The sequence below is a fragment of the Camelina sativa genome, chromosome 8, assembly GCF_030686135.1.
Source record: "Camelina sativa cultivar CO46 ecotype springtype chromosome 8, ASM3068613v1".
Lineage (NCBI taxonomy): Eukaryota > Viridiplantae > Streptophyta > Magnoliopsida > Brassicales > Brassicaceae > Camelina > Camelina sativa.
In genome coordinates this window covers 28,588,320-28,608,772 of record NC_141887.1, presented here as the reverse complement: position 1 = coordinate 28,608,772, position 20,453 = coordinate 28,588,320, and the positions used below count along the sequence as shown (strand labels likewise).

The 20,453-nt window shown below is 36.9% G+C and overlaps 3 protein-coding genes and 1 long non-coding RNA gene across 10 annotated transcripts; 3 read left to right on the top strand and 1 right to left on the bottom strand.

Moving 5' to 3' along the window:
* The first annotated feature begins 787 nt into the window (after window positions 1-787).
* LOC104708759 (serine/threonine-protein kinase KIPK2-like) lies at window positions 788-9,181 on the top strand. Of its 5 annotated transcripts, XM_087460380.1 has the most exons (20): window positions 788-1,242; window positions 1,358-1,485; window positions 1,568-1,617; window positions 1,703-1,760; window positions 1,837-1,896; window positions 2,023-2,097; window positions 2,174-2,279; window positions 2,373-2,491; window positions 2,638-2,667; window positions 2,756-2,793; window positions 2,888-2,920; window positions 3,034-3,109; window positions 3,183-3,220; window positions 3,308-3,374; window positions 3,495-3,561; window positions 3,664-3,750; window positions 3,872-3,924; window positions 5,324-5,482; window positions 6,024-8,069; window positions 8,158-9,181. In XM_087460380.1, the coding sequence occupies exons 19-20, from the start codon at window positions 6,112-6,114 to the stop codon at window positions 9,005-9,007; spliced, it is 2,808 nt and encodes a 935-aa protein (XP_087316506.1). In that variant the 5' UTR covers window positions 788-1,242; window positions 1,358-1,485; window positions 1,568-1,617; window positions 1,703-1,760; window positions 1,837-1,896; window positions 2,023-2,097; window positions 2,174-2,279; window positions 2,373-2,491; window positions 2,638-2,667; window positions 2,756-2,793; window positions 2,888-2,920; window positions 3,034-3,109; window positions 3,183-3,220; window positions 3,308-3,374; window positions 3,495-3,561; window positions 3,664-3,750; window positions 3,872-3,924; window positions 5,324-5,482; window positions 6,024-6,111; the 3' UTR covers window positions 9,008-9,181. The 5 variants fall into 5 exon arrangements, with proteins under 5 accessions (XP_087316506.1, XP_087316507.1, XP_087316504.1 ...); XM_087460381.1 differs by lacking the exon at window positions 1,703-1,760 and having other exon boundaries at window positions 854-1,242; window positions 5,362-5,482; XM_087460378.1 differs by lacking the exon at window positions 1,703-1,760 and having other exon boundaries at window positions 854-1,242.
* A 528-nt stretch (window positions 9,182-9,709) lies between these two features.
* Window positions 9,710-16,404, top strand: LOC104708758 (1,4-alpha-glucan-branching enzyme 2-2, chloroplastic/amyloplastic). 3 transcript variants are annotated; one of them, XM_010425380.3, is made up of 22 exons: window positions 9,710-10,102; window positions 10,448-10,558; window positions 10,699-10,895; window positions 11,074-11,172; window positions 11,492-11,534; window positions 11,969-12,028; window positions 12,147-12,227; window positions 12,576-12,692; window positions 12,955-13,038; window positions 13,240-13,361; window positions 13,550-13,669; window positions 13,761-13,890; window positions 13,980-14,090; window positions 14,231-14,359; window positions 14,650-14,753; window positions 14,860-15,004; window positions 15,090-15,237; window positions 15,324-15,424; window positions 15,510-15,587; window positions 15,665-15,820; window positions 15,922-15,996; window positions 16,079-16,404. In XM_010425380.3, the coding sequence occupies exons 3-22, from the start codon at window positions 10,723-10,725 to the stop codon at window positions 16,166-16,168; spliced, it is 2,166 nt and encodes a 721-aa protein (XP_010423682.1). In that variant the 5' UTR covers window positions 9,710-10,102; window positions 10,448-10,558; window positions 10,699-10,722; the 3' UTR covers window positions 16,169-16,404. The 3 variants fall into 3 exon arrangements, with proteins under 3 accessions (XP_010423682.1, XP_010423681.1, XP_087316962.1); XM_010425379.3 differs by having other exon boundaries at window positions 9,719-10,102; window positions 10,443-10,558; XM_087460836.1 differs by having other exon boundaries at window positions 9,755-10,102; window positions 10,414-10,558.
* LOC147940568 (uncharacterized) lies at window positions 16,306-17,466 on the bottom strand. Its single transcript, XR_015563479.1, has 2 exons — window positions 17,223-17,466; window positions 16,306-17,140 (listed from the first exon to the last, which is right to left on the bottom strand). It is a non-coding gene; the product is annotated as an uncharacterized LOC147940568 (long non-coding RNA).
* On the top strand, window positions 17,449-19,697 carry LOC104708757 (uncharacterized). The gene is made up of 4 exons (XM_010425378.3): window positions 17,449-18,008; window positions 18,390-18,500; window positions 18,663-18,743; window positions 19,366-19,697. Exons 1-4 carry the CDS (start codon window positions 17,754-17,756, stop codon window positions 19,441-19,443), a joined length of 525 nt encoding a protein of 174 aa, XP_010423680.1. The 5' UTR covers window positions 17,449-17,753; the 3' UTR covers window positions 19,444-19,697.
* The last annotated feature ends 756 nt before the right edge of the window (window positions 19,698-20,453 follow it).

Below are 20,453 nucleotides of genomic sequence, written 5' to 3'. Positions count from 1 at the left end.
GGCGGCTGCCTTTAGGGTTTTAGGGTTAGGGTTTTCTCAGCTGACCTTAGAGGCTATCGTGCTGATAACGTGTTATGAAACTAGAGAGTTTAGGGGACGAAATCTCTTGTTCTCATTAATGATAATCGAATGAGGTTACATATATATAGTAGAGTACAAGGGCTAAAGCCCATAAAGCAATAGAGTACATAAGATAGGCCATGGGCCGCGAAGCAATGGCCGATGGGCCGTACATGTGCGGACAGTAAATGGGCCGTAAGGCCATGTCCTAACGGACTGTGAGCGGGCCGGTCTATAGAGTCCACAAGTGTTTTACAACAATGTAAATATTGTAATCCACACTGATCATAGGATTTTGTTCAAAGAAACTACTAATAACCTTTAATTCTGAATGATTTATTTTATGTAGAGTAATTCTAAACTATTAATAAGAAAATGTGTCGGTTTGTGGTTGAAAACGAAAACCAAACGGGCTTTAATTCCTTTTTGAATTGGATCGTTTAAGGCCCACTATGTGTCTTATGAGATATATTGTCAACGACAATTACAAAGGATACTTAAAACTGTCACGTGTCATGTCGTCTAGAAACATACGAGGCACTAACGGGTTACACTCTGTTCCTATGTTTTTTTGGCTCCTCGATACAATATCTCGTCGGTAGTCTGATCCTATATGTTTACCGTTGTACTAAATTTCCATATTTTTTTCCCAAATACATAAAAAAGGAATGGAAAACAAAACCTAATTAAACAGAAAAAGGAAATTTAACAAAACCTAATTAACCTTTTGGGCAACAAAACCTAATTAAACCTTTGCTTATAAATACTCTCTCACACACGCACTCTCTCTTCTATCTTCATTCAGATAATCAGAATTCTCTGTTTTCTCGTTCTTCTTCTTCTTAGGGAAGCGAAAACCAAAAATCGAATCAAACCCTAATCTCTGTTTTCTCCTTCTTCTTCTTGTCTTGAGTCAATCCCCAACGTTCGTGATCAATCTCTCCATCCCCTTGTCTTGAGAGTCGATCTCCAACGATCAAGATTGATCTCCATCCCCTTGTCTTGAGTCAATCCCCAACGTTATCGGTTCTCCTCGCACCCTCAATATTACCGGCGGGGAAGGAGAGAACGTCGGAAGAAAGAGGATAGTAAGAGATCGGGGAAGTGAAAGCTACGACTACGAGTACCTAAGAGAGAGAGAGAAGGTTTCAATGGCTTTTGTCGACAGAATCACATCAGCAGGTACTTAAAAACCTTGTTTTGCGTACTTAGGGTTTACTTGTTACTACTAGAACTTGTTTTACATTATTTGATCTGTTTTTAGGGTTTACTGCTTTTATTTGTTTTGATATTGCAGGCTTTGTTTGGTCACCGTTTAATTTGCCACTGGAAACACGTCCTCGTTTCGCTACTCCTCCAGCAACATCGGCGCCGGCGAGTTCAAGCTCTCTCACCCTGAATATCACCGGCGGTGAAGGAGATAACGTAATTTAATCTTTCTTTTGATTTAGCTTTTTTGTTGGTTCTTTTGCTTTGTTCTGATTTCTTCTTGTTCTTGTGATTTCAGGTTTTCAACAGAAGGAGTTAATGGGTCTAATGAGGAATCAGAATTATAAGGTTGGTTTTACTTGTTACTTACTACATAACCTTGTTACTACCAAAACTTTTTTTCCTTATCTCTGTACTAAGCCTTGTTTTACAGGATTTGATCTGTTTCTGTTTATTCTAACTTGTTTTGGTCAACCGACGGTAAATTTCAGGTCTGATTATGTAAGGATGTTAAGTGTCTCTTGTTTCTTTTGCTTATCATTATATCTTCTCGTTCTGTGATTTCAGGTTTTTCAACCGCTGATTCAAAAGGAGTTGATGGGTCTGCTGAGGAATCAGAATGAAAAGGTTAGTTTACTTGTTACTACGTCCTAAACCTCTTTTTTTGCTTAGCTCTGTTTGTTGCAGATAAGGCTTAAAAATTTGATAGAGAGACTTTCACATCTCTTGGCACTTGCTACTTGTTTTTCTTAGCTTTTTTTGCAGATATGTTCCTCTTCAAGTATCTTGTTCATGTTCTTAAGTTGGATTTCACACCATTAAATAAAGGTACATTACATATGGTGTCTTCATATGTGTTGGTTTTATTTTTGCTGCAGGCTTGGATTGTGTGTTTTTGATGCAGGATCGGTCTTCGATCACTTGTAAAATGCTTTGAAGAAGTTTGATGATGGTCCATTCTTCCTCGGCGAGCTTAGTTTTGGCTTGGTTTTGTCACCGTCTAATTTCAGGTCTGATTTTGTAGGGACGTTGTCTCTTCTTTCTTTTGAGTTAGCTTTTAGTTGGTTAATCTTTTGCTTACTATGATATCTTCTGGATTTCAGGTTTTCAACAAAAGGAGTTAATGTGTCTGATGAGGACTCAAAATTAAAAAGTTCGGTTTACTACGAGTATCTAAGAGAGAAGGTTTCAATGGATTTTGTCGACATAATCACAGCACCAGGTACTTACTTATAGATGCAATTTTCTCTCTTGTTTAACTTTTTTGTCTGAAATCTTAGTTTCATTGTAATGTTGGTTATGCTTTTTGTTTTGTTTTGTTTTCATTGCTTTCCTTGGGGTTTCCTTGTACATGTGTATCTGATTTAGCTGCTGATCAGTTTGGACATCGTTGAGGAGGTACTTGTTACAAAAGTTTTTTGATCTGTTTTTGGTTCATTCTTAGTTAGGGTCAGTATTGAATGACGTTGGGCTATACTTTTTGCAGGCATGGATTGGTCACCGTTTAGTCTCGGCTCTTATTTTGTAAGGACGTTCATTGTCTCTTCATCTTTCTTTGATTTAGCTGTTCAATGTTCTTTTGCTTTGTTGTGATTTCTTCTTTGTTCTGTGATTTCAGGTTTTCAACAGCTGATTGAAAAATGAGTCTGAGGTTGGTTTACTTGCTGTTTACATCTAAATCTCGTTTTACTTAGCTCTATTGCCAATAAGGCTTAACAATTTGGTAGAGAGACTTACACACCTCTTGCTCCTTGTTTTTCTTAGCTCTGTTGCAGATATGTTCCTCTTCAAGTATCTTGTTTATGTTCTTAAGTACTGGATTTCACACCACAATATAAAGGTACGTATGGTGTCTTCATATTTGCAGATACGTCCCTCTTCAAGTATGATATTATTGGTTTTATTTACTGCAGGATTGGATTGGTCATTGTTTAATCTCGGATCTGATTAGGTAAGGACGTTGTCTCTTCTTTCTTTTAAATTTGTTTTTGGTTGGTTCTTTTGCTTACTTCGATATTTTCTTGTTCTGTGATTTCAGGTTTTCAACAGCTGATTTAAACACATGAACAAAGGAGTTGATGAGTCTGACGAATCAGAATCAAAAGGTTGGTTTACTTTTTACTTACTACTAAACTTGTTTCGTTGAGCTCTGTCTGTTGCAGATAAGGGCTGAACAAATTGGTAGAGAGACTTTCACACCTCTTGCTTCTTCTTCTTTTGCTTAGCTTCTGGTTCAGATATGTTCCTCTTGTTCAGTTTCTTAAGTACTGGATTTCACACCACGATATAAAGGTACATATGGTGTCTTCTTCATAGTTTCAAGATTTCTCATTTGTCTTGTGTTATTTGGGGATAATTTCAGAAGCTTGTGTTCTTCTGTGCTTTATAAAACAGGAACTACTCATAGAGCGCCTTAGAGGATGAAGAAGATGGAATAAATTCTGATAACAACAAAGAAGGAGCCATACACTTTACACTAAGGTACTCTTGTTTTCTTCTTTTGCATATATGTTCCTCTTCAAGTATGATGTTATTGGTTTTATTTTGCTGCAGGCTTGGCTTGGTCACCGTTTGATTTTGCTGCATGCTTGGCTTTTTGCAGGTACCTCCTCTTTTCACTTTAGAGGTTCACCATCTCTTTACATTCAAGCTCAGGTACGTACATCCTCTTACTCTCTTTGATTTATAGTCATAGTCATAGACACAATTCAAGTATAAAAGACTAGAAAGAGAAAGAGTGAAACTCGAATACTACATTTTTTATCTAGATAACTTGGATGACTTTTACATTACAACACTTACACATACTTAAAGTGGTTTCTTACCACACACATATACTTGACCTTGAAGACAACTACCACTATTCCTTAGATCTAGACTAGCTAGTTTTACAAGCAAACTAAACACATTACTTTAAACACTTTAAACAACTACAACCTTAAGTAGACTTTAACCAACACAACACTCTTTCTTGTTGGTCTAAACAATCTAATGGTTAGTTTATTGATCATTATGTTAATGGGCCGGCTCGATCCGTCTGTTCACGACTTGTTTTTTTTAATAAGTTTTCACTTTGTTGGATTTAATATACAAGTTAAACCAAAACTTTAACATGCAAAGTCAACTAAACTGTTGTTAGAGAAATTTTTTTTTAAAATGCATACATAACTTTCATTATACATACTACATACATTAGTTGCAGGCTTAGTATGCAGGCTTAGTATGCAGACTTAGTGCTTTGCACAGTGTTGCCTCAAGGGCTTTAAATATTTGACCACAACCGAAGCCGAAGGTGCTTTAACTAAAAATAAAAACTTATTAGCTCAAGTCAAGAAAAGGTCAACATTTCTACAACAGTTGTATTAATTAAAGGTAGTATGTTTGTTATGTTTGGTTTATTCGAAAAATTTAAGATTAATCCGATATTTCGGTATGTTCTACCTACATAACATGATGACAACCCTAACAAATATTAAAAAGTATACTAAATTATTTATTGTGGTCCATTCCTTTAATTGATGATCTTCCTGGATTAGCTTTAAGAAACTACTGTACTAAACTTTTTCATTAGTTCATGTTGTTTTTAACTTTTGAATATTCAAGAAAGAAGAAATATTTACTAGTATAGGTTTTTTTCCTCGAGCGAAGTGATATGTATTAAATTATGTTTCTAGACTTACAGAGACCATCATTATTGCCAAATGTACAGTAGGTCCATCGTTATCGCATTTTTCTTGAGTTTAATCAAGTCTCTTCGAGAAAATCCTAATACTAATGAAATCCTGATACATGAATTATACGCATCTGCAATTTTCATGGCAAGGTGACATGGTCATAACCTACGTATAAAACAGATTAAACTCTTTTGCTGAAGAGTTACAAAATTCAGAGACACATGTCAACGAATAAGGACACGCAAAAACTTAGTAGTGATCAACATGTCAATATAGTCTCCATCGAATAAATCAAAATATTTAATAATCTCGTTGTTGTTACATGAGACCCACAAACATATGATATGGGTCCCTTTTATTTTGTTCTTCAAACTGCCCAGAAAGAAATTGCAGAATCATTTGTCTTAAACCTCTTCAGAATTATACCGACAAGAAAACCAAACAAAAGAAAAAAGAGAGAAGAGACAGAAACAACAGCTTCTCTTGTCTCTTTGCTTCGTCAAATTCATTTTCAAAGAGTTCTTCAATAATCGCTCCAGGTACTGTCTTACTTTTGTTCATAATCATTAATCAACATCATAGAGTTCTTCATGAATATTTGTTTTTATGTTGGTATGGGTTTATGCAATAGTACATGTCCTGTTTATTGAAGAATTATAAGGTGAGATGATATAAACACGAGGTTGTCTAAAGTTTAGATTTATGTTTCTTGTTTTGAAAAAGATTGACTAAGACGACAATGAATCCTTTAATTTTGACATAATCTTTGTGGAATTAAGACATAAACTCAACAATTTTAAAGAACCATATGCAGTTGCAGATATTATGGGACTAGATTGTTCAGATATGTGACTGTTTCACAGTTTTCGTATGCTATGTTCCTTAATCATTGATCAAATTCTACTCTTCATACAAATTGATGATTCTTTTTTCCAAATTGCTCTGTTCTGTTCTGTTTTGTTCTGTTCTGTTATGTTATGTTCTCTCTTGAGTTACAATTTCAACAGACAAGATTTGATGCATTCTTTAACATGAAATAAATCCTTCTTTAACTTGTGTGTTCTTTTGTTATAATTTCAGGAGTGTGGGATAAAAAATTGTATCTACAGAGTTAGACTACTCGCAGTTCCACGGTTACTAAGATGATGTGTGACTGAGCTTTAATGTTATGGGTTCATTTGCCGGAAAGTGTGAAATTGTCGAAGAGAAAGAAGACCGTCAGAACTCGATAGTTTATTCCGCCAAGTCAACCACCGCTATTCCACATTCTGGATCAAGCCTTGTGGACGACAAGGATCTGGAGCGACCGGTACTGAAGTTAGGCTATAGAGGTTCACTAGAAGATGATATAAACCAGCTTTTCGAGTCTATAAGTATTCGAACATCCGGAATGATTCCTTCTTACCAAGTTGGTGCAAGTAGTAGCACTAGAAACAACGGTCCTTTACAACGCAACGCTTTGAAAAGTCCCGCTAACCCTGGGGGGCCTCGATCGCCTAGTAAGAGAAATGCGGAACCAGCAACATTGAAACAAGCTTTGAGAGATTTATGCGTCTCAAAGGCATCAGAAACTGCAGCTACCAAACGTATTCCTAAGACTAATACTGGAGGCTCGGTTTATGGTTCGGTTTTGGTTGAACCGGGAAGTGGAGCTAACGAAGAAGGGAAGGCGGTTCTTGTTGAGTTACTAGACGAGGGTCAAAACAGTTCAGCAGATAGTATATCGCAGCAGCTTCGTCTTCTTAAGATACATTCTTCGAGCCAAAACTCCCAGGCATCAAAGAGGTATTATGATGAGATGACGATACTAAAAAAAGAAAAGAACTGGTCTCTTGACGAACAAGAATTAGGTGTCGCAAAGAGGAGCTTTGGTTCATCATCATCGCCTGGATCAGGGAACAATAAGACAGTGGTTGGACTAAAATCAGTTAGAAAAGTGAGGCTGTTGTATGCTACTACACCAAGTTCCACCATAGTTAACGGCAAGAGAGTAGCTAAGTTAACCAGAACCATTCCACGAGGAGGAGGAGGAGCTAAACCGGCATTAAGGAACAACAAAGGTTCCTTGAAGAAGAAGGCTACAAATGTGTATGATGAAGTAGATGGCTTCTATGATCCCATTGCAAAAGAACTTCTCTGCCATAGATGCCATTTCTCTTTGAAGAACACTTCAGCTAAAGAAGAGCCCTCTAAAGATTCACTCGTAGAAGCAGATCTTGAGCTGAACACAAGAGTTAAAGAAGGTTGTTTAGATGAATTGGCTTCTGATTTCTCCAGCTCAAGCTATGAAAGTTCCCATGAGATCAGTGCTAGTGCCGAGACCAAACTTGATAAGATAAGAAGCTCCCTGGATTTGATGAACTCAGAGACTTCTCCGGTCTCTACATTTGGTAATAAACATATCAAAGATGTTTCTAAATACGTAAACAATGAGATCACTGAGGAAGATTCTCTACCTGGCAAAAGGGGTGATCAGAAAGACTCTGTCTTTATGTCAGAACAGAGTGTGGAGATTGGTTCCTTCAGTGAGAAATCTGTTGTGATGAATCCAGATAGTCCTCCGAACAAACGCAGCTTAGACGGAGCAGCTACTGAAGATGTCAATGACAACTCCGAAGTCGAAAACAAAGGCGGGGAATGTATCGGATACAACAGTTCAAGCACGAGTATCAGCGAGGAAGAGCAAGAACAGGGGAATAATATAATGACAAGGTCTAGCTTTGGAAACAGACCTCATATGTCTAAGGATGTGAGATGGGAAGCTATTCAGCATATAAGAGCACAACATGGGCTAGGTTCATTGGGTCTTAGGCATTTCAATCTTCTGAAGAAGCTTGGATGTGGAGATATAGGAACGGTTTATCTAGCTGAGCTCACAGGAACAAACTGCTTGTTTGCTATAAAAGTGATGGATAATGAATTCTTGGAGAGGAGGAACAAGATGTCTAGGGCTCAAACTGAGAAAGATATTCTCAAAATGCTCGATCACCCGTTTCTTCCAACGTTATACGCTCACTTCACGTCTGATAACTTATCGTGTTTGGTTATGGAATGTTGTCCGGGAGGTGATTTACATGTCCTGAGGCAGAAGCAGCCCGGGAGATGGTTTCCTGAGCCAGCGGCTAGGTACTTGTTTCTTACAATTTAGACTATTTAGTAGTTAACTTTGATGCTTTATGATTTGTCATGTGAATGCTAATATCTTTTTCTACAGGTTCTATGTGGCGGAGGTCCTTCTTGCGTTGGAGTATTTACATATGCTTGGGGTTATATACCGCGATTTGAAGCCTGAGAACATATTGGTACGTGATGATGGACATATAATGGTGACAGATTTTGATCTTTCCTTAAGGTGTACGGTGAGTCCAACGCTTCTAAACTCGTCATCTCCGCTTCACGCGGATGCGATAAGACTCTCTTCGGGTAGCCGCACTGGATCTAACTGCATCGAGCCATCGTGTTTCCGCCCTAAACTCTCCCGAGGATCGGGGGCCAAGAAAAAAGGCAAACAACACCGTATAATGATGAAAAAACTCAAGAAATCTGACCTAATCGCGCGGTTCAAATCATTGCCTCAACTCGTGGCGGAACCAACGGATGCGAGATCAAACTCTTTTGTCGGAACACACGAGTACCTAGCGCCTGAGATCATTAAAGGAGAAGGGCATGGTGCAGCGGTTGACTGGTGGACGTTTGGGATCTTTCTATACGAGTTGCTTTACGGGAAAACTCCGTTCAAAGGGGCTACTAACGAGGAGACAATAGCTAATGTGGTGCTTCAGAGCTTGAAGTTTCCTGATAACCCTAATGTTAGTTTCCAAGCAAAAGAGTTAATAAAAGGGTTATTAGTCAAGGAACCTGAGAACCGGTTAGGGACGGAGAAAGGAGCGGCGGAGATAAAACGGCACGCATTTTTCGAAGGATTGAACTGGGCGTTGATCCGGTGTGCGATTCCACCTGAGCTACCGGATTTTTATGACTATGGAGTTCCGAATCATGAAGGGAAAAGCAATTACTTGGATTGCAAGGCGGTTGGGGAACATCTTGAGTTTGAGTTATTCTAGTCGCTAGAGGCAGATGAAGAAAAGCTTACGTGTTATATTTTAAGCCTTTTTAATTAATAGAACTCTTTGCTTGTATCGTAAAGTTACAAAGTTACTTTTTTGGTTTATTGTTTGTGTAAACGAAGTATTGTTTATTTGGTTTTTATATATAAGTATTTTTTTTTTTTAACAAAATAGGAAATTAAACTAATATGGATATTATTTTAGAATGTTGTGATCCATGTAATGTGTAACTTAAATATAATCTCTAAAACTTAGATGCTCATTCATTTAAATAATAGATCAGAAGGAAATATTAACCAAGAATTGTTTTTTCCTCTAAGCGTACTCAACATATAGCAAAGCAAGGCATGGAACCTAAAAGGAAGAGAGTTTTGATTAAACAACCAACAAACGTTAAAGTCAAGTGTTGATATAATTATTGACTAAAAAAGGTAACGTACGTTAAAGATTTGTTTATGTAACGTTTGCTAATTTGTTTCCTTGTAAGTTGATTGTTAATAATATCAAAACTGATTGATAGTAAATTATTTAAATTAATGAATTGGTCTCACTAGAAAAGAGGTAAGTAAAATTACGTCACGTGGTACGGTTATGTAAATTGCAACGCGAAGATCTCGTGACTAATAATCACATTAGTACAATAAAATTATATGGACCGTTAAATATTGCAAAACCATATAATAATAAAAAGAAATTAATAATCAATAGAAAAAGTGAAAATGGACGATGGGGAATTGGAACTTCGGGTGTTGGACCCCTCTCACTCCCACACTCATCTTTTTAAGCAATCGTCCGCTTCGTTTTCGCAATCACAAAAAAAAAAAAAAAAAAAAAAAATTAGCGAAATTAGCGAAGAAGCTGCCACTCATTTGATTTTCCAGATTTTTCCAGATCTCTTCTCTCTCTCCGTCTTCCGATTTTTTCGGGGTCACTGTAGGAGTCACCGCCGGTGAAAGGATATGGTGGTGATACACGGAGTGTATGTTACTCCACGCTTCCCTCTTCCTTCTTCATCTGCTCGACCTCTCAACACCTGCTGCTTTAATGGCAATTCCAGCCTCTCTTTCTTCCTGAAGAAACACCCTCTCTCTCGTACGCCTCTTTCTCTCTCTCTCTCTCTCACTCTCTCTGGGACGCCATTGTTGTACTGAGTGTACAGTGTACTTAAATTGATTTCTGATAATGATTAGCTAATTCGTTACTTGACTAGCTTCTATGAGCTAAACTAAAATGCTCTAGTACAATTAAAACAATAGTGTTGTTGTGGATCAGCTGCTCCTAGTACTAGGGGTTAAGGTAGTAGATGCTTGCTATGATGAGATTTGAGTAGAATGAAAGACGTTTTTGATTTGTGGGAATGTTGTTTTTGAGCAAACATGTTTGATTAGTTTTCGATTATCCAGATACGTCTTGATTAGATCCATGTCTGTAGGGAAGATCTTTGCTGGGAAACAATCTGCGGAGTTTGATTCTATCGCTGCCTCTGATAAAGTCTTAGTACCTGATAATCTTGATGATGATCCCAACAGTATTTCAGAAGAACCACAGGTGGATATCTTTTTTCATCTCTCTCTCCTCTTTAATCAGTGAGTTAGATGCAAACTGTTTAGAGGTTGAACCTTATGTGCATTGCAAATTTTGTAGTTTTTTTAACAGGAAACCGAATTTTTTGTTTTTTCTTTTTGTAGAGATTTGATCTAGAAATTCAAACAATGGAAGAGAACGAGGCAGTAAGAAGTGAAGACCAATCGTCTGTTTTTGATCCGAGTAACGTCGTCAAGGAGAGAGGGGTGAAACCAAGAATAGTTCCCCCGCCTAGTGATGGGAAGAAAATATACGAGATAGACCCCATGTTACGAAGTTACAGCAGTCATCTTGATTACCGGTATTATTTATTTGTCCTGCGACTTGTTTCGTTTTTACTATACCTGCTTGATGTAAGGCATCCAAATCTCATTTATTGAAGGATTTTTCTCACATTTGATGTAAAAGTTTGTAGTAAGGCTAGATGTTGTTGTTACTTTTGATTCCGCTTAAGTATCTTGCATTTATTTTGGCTACAGTTATGGACAGTATCGAAGATTGCGTGAGGAAATAGACAAGTATGAGGGTGGTCTCGAGGCATTCTCTCGTGGCTATGAAAAGTTAGGATTTTCGCGCAGGTAACTATTTGCTACCACCAATAATTCTTTGTGGGTATTGCAACAAAGAAGAACGAATCATTGGATACTAGGTGTATATTGAGTTTTAGCAGACATTCGTTCTTATCACAGGTTTCTAGATTTTGGAACTCGTGAAATGTATTTTATATTGTGATCATTTTTTGCATCTTTAGAAATTTTGCAGTAAGAAAATCCTGATTGTAGCCAAACTAGTCTTGTTTCAGCTTTTTTTTTTCTTAACGCTGCAGTGTCACTTTGATATCATTTCGTCAATAGCGTATTGTATGATTCCCTCATGGTAGTTTCATTGCAATTTCAGTGATGCCGGTATAACCTATAGAGAGTGGGCGCCTGGAGCTAAGGTATGTTTCTTTTAGTTTTCCACTAGAAAATTATAAGTGTGTTTTACTAATAGGAACATTGAAGACTGTAGCCAGAATCTTAGCATTGGCATTTTGTGCCCACAAAGTAAATAGTGATCATATAACAAGGGTCGGATATTGTTCTACAGTCACTATGTGGTAGAAATGTTATACCTGGTCATGTGAGGATTAACTTATAAATCTTCCTGGCCGATCTTGGACAATCTGAGAATTGGTTTAGGATTTATGAAAACCTGTCCCATGTAGGAGTGATTGGTTTGCTCAATCAAACCTGAGTGTATGCTGCATGTTAGTTGCATCTCTGTGGCAAATCGTTCGTCTTGATTGTATATGTGTTTTTTTTCTGTCATGAGTGTGCATATTTTATAAGTAGTTTAGTTGCTTTCCTAAACTTCTGTCCTCGCCTGTTTCAGGCTGCATCACTTATCGGAGATTTTAACAACTGGAATCCTAACGCAGATATCATGACTCGGGTAAGGCCTATTGACCACGTTGCTTAAATTCCTTATGCTTCTTTATGCTTGGAAAATTCATTTGAAGTTTGAAAATATGGAATTTAGACCAGTAATTCTCTTATCAAATCCTTTACAGAATGAATTTGGTGTTTGGGAGATCTTTTTGCCCAACAACACCGATGGTTCGCCTGCAATTCCTCATGGCTCACGTGTAAAGGTAGCTAACAAGTCGCTTCATTCATCCATTTCTGCTTCCCACGATTGTTGCATGTTTTATCGTAAAGAGATGTTCCCACTGTTGCAAGCAACGTTTTTACATTATGCACAGAAATATATGTTTTCTGCTGCGTATGTTTCAAATTTAGTTTCAGCATCAGATATAGAAAGTGGTTGTTCTGGTCATCTACAGTAGTATTGAGTGCATCTACATTTTCTTAATATAGATTCTGCGTGTCATTTGTATACGTGTGGATAAAATAGCAATGAGTTAATACATGTTTGGTTGGAAGTTTCTGAGAAAACTATGTAATGATGGTGTAGTAATTTCTGATGCACAAAACTCCAGATTCGTATGGATACACCATCTGGCATTAAAGACTCAATACCTGCTTGGATAAAGTTCTCAGTGCAAGCTCCAGGTGAAATCCCATTCAATGGGATATACTATGATCCTCCAGAAGAGGTAATAAGGTCATGCAATCTTTTGAATATTATATTGTGGAAAACGATTGTGCCTGTGCTAGTATGAAGTTTCTGAAAGTTCAGATTTATAGATTAGCTGGTACTGTCAAAGCAAAAGTCATGGATTTCTTTTCTGGACTATCCCAAACGCATATGTTTATTTAACCAATAGATTCTATTATCTATTATCGTTGGTGGTCCTATTAACTAACATCAGCAGATACTTTTGGTTGTCCTTTCAACGGTTCTAAATTTCTTTTCAGGAGAAATATGTATTCAAACATCCTCAACCAAAGAGACCTAAGTCGCTGAGGATTTATGAAGCACATGTTGGCATGAGTAGCACGGTGTGTGTCTGCCTCTTTGTCTTAAATTATTATGTTATGGTCCTTAACATCTGCTTTTATTCAGTATGGTTGTTCGAGTTCGACTATAATGATATAGATCCCATTTCTGGAGATTTTTCTATATCACTTGAATGATGAGAGTATAATTTTCAGGAGACTTCTCTATATCACTTGAATGATGAGAGTATACTTGTTATGCAGGAACCAATGGTCAATACTTATGCTAACTTTAGAGATGATGTTCTTCCACGCATCAAAAGGCTTGGCTATAATGCTGTTCAAATCATGGCTATACAAGAACATTCATATTATGCCAGTTTTGGGTATTCTTTGACCTGAGTTCTATTAGAATCCTAGATCTTCTCATTTAATTTAGTGTTGCAAAACTATACGCCTTTCAGCCTTTCTGATATGATGCTATCTGTTTCTTCAGGCATCTAGTAGTATAGGTATCTCATTTCTTATTGTTTTTATTTTACTAAGGAACATGCCGTTTCCGTTATGAACGCAGGTACCATGTCACAAACTTTTTTGCCCCTAGCAGTCGTTGTGGGACACCAGAGGAACTAAAATCACTTATAGACAGAGCTCACGAGTTAGGCCTGGTCGTTCTGATGGATATTGTTCATAGGTAGTGAAAGTTTTCATGATAGCATACAATCAGTTCCACCTTTTGGTCTTTCACTAGTCATTTGATATTTGCCATTCTCTAACTTGTGCAGCCATGCTTCAAAAAATACATTGGATGGACTGAACATGTTTGATGGAACTGATGCTCACTATTTCCACTCCGGGCCTCGGGGTAACCATTGGATGTGGGACTCACGTCTTTTCAATTATGGGAGCTGGGAAGTATGTAACTTTGTGAACTTTAAAGCAAAATATTGCAAACAGCCAACTTCCTTTAGCACTATTAATTCTAACTCTCTCTTTTCTTACAGGTATTACGATATCTCCTTTCAAATGCACGGTGGTGGCTAGAAGAATACAAGTTTGATGGATATAGATTTGATGGTGTTACCTCAATGATGTATACCCATCATGGACTCTCGGTACTTCAAACTTTTCTACAATGCATGGCTTTGCTAAAATGCATTTTTTATTTGCTTTCCCCATGTTCCTTTCCGATTGTGTCAGGTTTTACCCATGTCTTACATCGGTCTGTTGACCTACTCTTTTGTGTTTCAAATAGGTTGGATTTACGGGGAATTACACTGAGTACTTTGGATTGGAAACTGATGTGGATGCTGTGACTTATTTGATGCTGGTAAATGATATGATTCATGGGCTCTACCCTGAAGCGATTACCGTTGGTGAAGATGTAAGTTTTCTGAATGTCTTCTTTATAACCACCGATCTTTTGACAAGCTTTTTGCTCCATGTCTTTCCTAGTTCCTATATCACCTTCACCCTCGAAATAAGGTTAACAAACTTAGCACGCAACATAAAAACAAGTGTGTAGAGCCATAGGGATACATATGGGTTTATCATATTAATGATAGTCCAATGCAGAAGATTAACCAAATCAATGTCAACTAACAATGAAGGTTGTCTATATTTTCCGTGGTGCTTATTTCTGTGATATTTACTTATAAAATTGTTTCGTTTCAGGTTAGTGGTATGCCAACATTTTGTATTCCTGTCCAAGATGGTGGCGTTGGATTTGACTACCGTTTACACATGGCCATAGCTGATAAGTGGATAGAAATTCTCAAGTGAGTTTCTTTCTGCTTTCTTGCTGCATTATCTTTTAAGTTGCAACCTGCTTTAATGATTGGTGAAATGAGTCCATCTTACTCTCCACCATGTTATGCGGTGAAGGAAGAGAGATGAAGACTGGCAAATGGGCGACATCGTTTACACACTTACTAATAGAAGGTGGTCAGAGAAGTGTATTTCTTATGCTGAAAGTCATGATCAAGCTCTTGTTGGTGATAAAACAATTGCCTTCTGGTTAATGGACAAGGTATTAGATTAGACGCCATTTTACTTCTCTATATACATTAAACTAAATTTTACAAGTTATGTGGGTAATGTTTGTACGTTTCCAGGATATGTACGATTTCATGGCAGTAGACAGACCATCAACCCCTCTTATCGATAGAGGAATAGCTTTGCACAAAATGATTAGACTAATAACTATGGGATTAGGTGGTGAAGGGTACTTAAATTTTATGGGTAACGAATTTGGACATCCAGGTACTGTATCATTTAAGTTATTTCGTTTAGCTTTGTACAAAATTACGTTAAGAGTACATTTCTTGATCTTCTCCTGTAATTTTCAGAATGGATCGATTTTCCTAGAGGCGAGCAGCGTCTTTCTGATGGGAGCGTGATTCCTGGCAACAATTTCAGTTATGACAAATGCCGGCGCAGATTTGATCTAGTAAGTACTTACAGTCTGGCTAGGTACAACTTTTTCTCAAGATGAATGCTTTGCTGTGTTCTGATTCAGAAAAGTTCATATATAGGGGGATGCAGATTATCTCAGGTACCGCGGACTGCAAGAATTTGATCAGGCAATGCAACATCTTGAAGAGAAATACGGTGTAAGTCTCCAAGTTACAATCTTTGTAAATCATCTCAATCACCCAGTGGCTTTTATTCTGATTTTACATTTGAGCAGTTTATGACTTCAAAGCATCAATTCATATCACGAAAAGACGAAGGAGATAGAGTAATCATATTCGAAAGAGGTGATCTCGTCTTTGTCTTCAACTTCCACTGGACCAGCAGCTACTTTGATTACCGCATTGGTTGCTCCAAGCCTGGCAAATATAAGGTATACACAATTACACATCCAACTCTTTTTTGAAACAATTGGGACTTTGGCATTGGTTGAAGATAGAATCTCATATCCCTTACTACTTTTCAACATTCCAGATCGTATTGGACTCGGACGATCCTCTGTTTGGTGGATTCGGAAGGCTTGATAGCAAGGCAGAATATTTCACATATGTAAGAAAAATGAAACCATTCTAGTCAAAGTTTACATGCATTGTGACTGTCCCAATCTCTTGACCCAATCATGCCAATGCAGGATGGCTCATACGACGGCCGACCATGCTCATTCATGGTCTATGCACCGTGTAGAACCGCCGTGGTTTATGCTTTAGCAAACCACGATTAGGACATTCAGACTGTGGATTCGAAAATCGCAAGTCATAATCAGAGAAGAGAGAGTCTGAAACTGTGTTTATAAAACATTGACATGATTCTAAAAATGGATTCTGAAACTGTGATTCGAAAATCACCTAGAATGTAAAGTCTGGTAACGAAAATATTTGAAACACTAATCCGGGAATGTAGCACTTGATCAAGCAAGCCAATTTACATAATCAGGAATAAACAGGTCATTGATTCTAATGGATTTTGTGAATTCTTTAACAATTAAATGATAAGATACAAATTGACATGATCCAGAATCCGATTAATTTTTGTTTTATAACTTTTAAATCCAAATTTACTAGTGTAATTTTAAAATTTATTTAAAAGTTGTGAACGAAAGAAATCAAAACTTTTTTAAAAATTCAATTTCAAAACTTTTCTAAAAAGCAGTTCGAATATATGGAATCTCTAACGATCAAAAGACAGGATCCAAAATCAGTTAGTTTTCACACCGTTTTGTAAATTCAATATTCAAAATATCTATTAATTTTAAAACTTTTATTTTTCCCACAAAAAATATATCTTAAAATACTTTAGAAAAAACGAATCTTTTAAAAAATTGAAAAATAAAAAACAAATCAAATTTTTTTTGAAATCATTGTCACTTAACTTTATCAAATATTTAAAATCTCTTCCTTAATAGATAAATAATAATAATAATAATAAGATGGGGATGGAAATTACCCTGAGCAATGATGATGATACGATTAGCGAGAAAAGGGAAATCAGACAACTATCTTCATGGGCTTGTCACCTTTCTGATGGGCTAGAAATTCTTTCTTTGGGGCCAAAGGTTTGGAGCGTCTCCTACGATCGCAACACCATTCTCGAAAGAACACAACAGAACAGCCACCCCACCACCTCCACCGCAACACAGAAAAAACCCGAAGCAGTTATTGTCGCACACATCTAGTTAGAACCATATATCTATAGACTACAGAGATGATAAATAAACTGAGTTAGGATTCAAAACGAGGAAACCACCTCGAAACATGAAACAGAGACAAGAAAAATACCTTTTGTGAAGTGAGAACAGAGTCGACACATATTCGTTGCTTCGAGAACATAGCTTACACTTTCGCTTTCGAATCGTCCGCTCCAAAGAAAACAATCGTATTCTTTTTTCTTTTTTTTTTCGAGAATCGAACACACTCAAGTTAACAAACGATCGATGATGGGTCTCTCTCTCTCTCAGAGTCTCAGTTTATATAACCGTGTCTGATCGATATATAAAAAAAAAAAGGAAACTTTGTAATGCCCAAAAGAGGAAAAACGTTACATATATGTGTATATATAGATGCCGGTTTAAATTGATTTGGTTTAGATAAAGAATAGTTCCGGTTTAGACGATCACGCTACTTTTTCTTCTATAAATGTAAACCGGTTTAAATTGATTTGGTTTGGATCCGGTTTAGTCAATCACGCTCCTTTTTGCATCCCATTATATTTAGGATTAGGAATCCAACGGTCATCGTAGATCGCATCAGATAAACGGCTAAAAAAGCAAATTCTCTTGGAAGAAGAAAGAAGAAAGAAGAACACAGAAGATGCAACCGACAGAGACGACGTCGCAGCCGGCGCCGGCGGAACAAGGCCGTCGGCTTAAGGATCAGTTATCAGAGAGTATGAGTTTCAGTAGTCAGATGAAGAAGGAAGACGATGAGATGTCGCTGAAAGCTTTGTCGGCGTTTAAGGCTAAAGAAGAGGAGATCGAGAAGAAGAAGATGGAGATCAGGGAAAGAGTTCAAGCTCAGCTTGGTCGTGTTGAAGACGAGTCCAAGCGTCTCGCTATGATTCGCGAGGTTTGATTTCTTATTATTACATTTATTATTTCAATTCGATTTTTTTTGTTTGGTGTGTGTGATTTAAGTTGCTGCTTTAGGTTTTACATCGTAGTGTAGATTTAGATCAAGCTCTTAGGGCTTAGAGAGTGTTAAAAGGGGAGAACAATTTTGAACTCTTTTTCGGATTTAGTGGCTAAAATTAGAAAGTTGGATTTAGTTTGGTTTTAGGGTTTTGTTCAATTTCTAGGTTCTAGATTTGTGGAATATATTTTGTGTGTTTAAAGATGATCTTAAACCTGATTGGGGAAAGAAGAAGCTATGTATAGATCAAGCTTAGAGCTTGATTGTGGACATGGAGTGTATGTTTGCTGAGTTTGATGCTTTGATTGTTAAAATCAGGAACTTGAAGGTTTTGCTGATCCCATGAGGAAAGAAGTTACTATGGTGCGGAAGAAGATTGATTCTCTTGACAAAGAATTAAAGCCATTGGGGAATACTGTTCAGAAAAAGGTTTGGTTTTTTTTGTCTTTGAGAATTTCAATGCTTTTTTTTCTCTCTACTGTGATGCTAAGAATCAGGTTTATACCCCCATAAATCAAACTGACTTGATACTGAACGATGTGTTCAGGATTCTTAGGATGCTAACCTGTTTTTTTTTTCCATAATGTGCAGGAAACAGAGTACAAGGATGCTCTTGAAGCATTCAATGAAAAGAACAAGGAGAAGGTGGAGCTGATCACCAAGCTACAGGAGGTTTGTTCATTTATTCTCACTTTTCTCTCTACTCTACTTTTGCCTAATAAAAAATCAGGTGTGTTGTTTGAATGGAACGTTACAACTGCTCTGTTCATGCCATATGTATCTGGATGGTGTGTGTTTGGTCCAACTTATTGGTTTTTCCTTCATCAAACTGATAGGCTTTAAGCTGTTTTGGGACATACCATTCCCATTACCTTCCTTTAGAACCCTAGTTTTGTTCCAAGATTCCCATTGAAATAGGTTAAATTGTCTTACTGAGTTTTGGTATCCAGTCGCCAAGTTTGTCATTCTTTAATAGTTGAATCCTGTTTCTAAAACGAGTTCCGCAATTTTGAAAGTGAGACCAGTAGAGACTCTATATTTAGGATACCCCATGTTTGAGTGATTTGCGTTGTATATTTGCAATTAGTTCTTCCAAACTAGATGCAGCACATGATCTTAAACAGTTAGACCTCTCTTTGCGCAAGTCAGATATCCAAAAGACCAATCACGCGTTTATTTGCATTTTTGTCTGTAACTGCTATATCAAAAGAGTTGTTTATATAGTCACTTATATGTTTTTGGTACGGTTTTTGAGACTTGATGGGGTTTCTTCTTTTTTGATGAATGTGTGCAGTTGGAGGGACAAAGCGAGAAACTGAGGTTCAAGAAGCTGGAGGAGCTAAGCAAGAACATTGATCTAACCAAACCTTAAGTGTTGGACGAGCACAGTCACTGGGTTTGGGCTGTTGAAAGTTTTTATACAAATATCACTGGTAAAATCACTGTTTAGAGTATTTTCATTGTTCTTTCATGCTTGTAGTAACATAATATATAAAATAAAGAGTAAGAAGATATGGTTTTGAACTAGATGTTGCAAAGAAAATGTAACAAAGTTACTTTGGCACTACATTTATCGACGTGATTGGCAGAATTGTAATAATAATGTAAAGCAACTATGTTTATCCAGAGCATTTAGATACATGACTCTATCATGAAGACATGAACCATTTCAAATCTCTCTAATTCTATTTTTAAGACCACATTTGAAAATCCTGACTTGAGAATTTCAGCTGTACATGAGAAAATCAAACTGACCATGAGTTGCATGTCTATGTTATCTATGTTAATACTTAATAGATGACATAGACATGCTAGGATCAAGTTAAGAGAGTAGTAATGTTTTTGAAATAAGGCTTGTCAATATACGAGAGTAATGTATATAACATTATCTATTGTATTTGTACCCCTACTAGTTCAATCTATAATGTACTAGAAATAACTAATATCTTGTAAGAATATGAATCTGCTATACTATGAAAATTAACAAAGAAAAATAAAAAATAGAGTTCAAAGGAAAATGGAATAATCAAACGTTTGGTTTGGTGGAAGTATCAACGCTGTTTCCTTTGTATGAGCATCTCTTACTTTATTATATTGAATCTGAAAGTGCATGCATCTACAATAATTAATATATACTTAGCATATATCTACAATGTTCCAAGTTTTAAACCTATCCATGAGATATCTCATGTCTCTCTTTATATGTGTAATCGTATCAAACGCATTTTCTGTTGCTCTCGATCGAATATTTCTTTTTCTTATACTACATATACTCCTCAAATTTCCTCTATTATTTTATAAAATCTTATGTGATGTTTTATTTTGTTTAGTATGATCCTTTCGCAGAAATGGCCGAGACATCAATCATATATAGGCATGTCA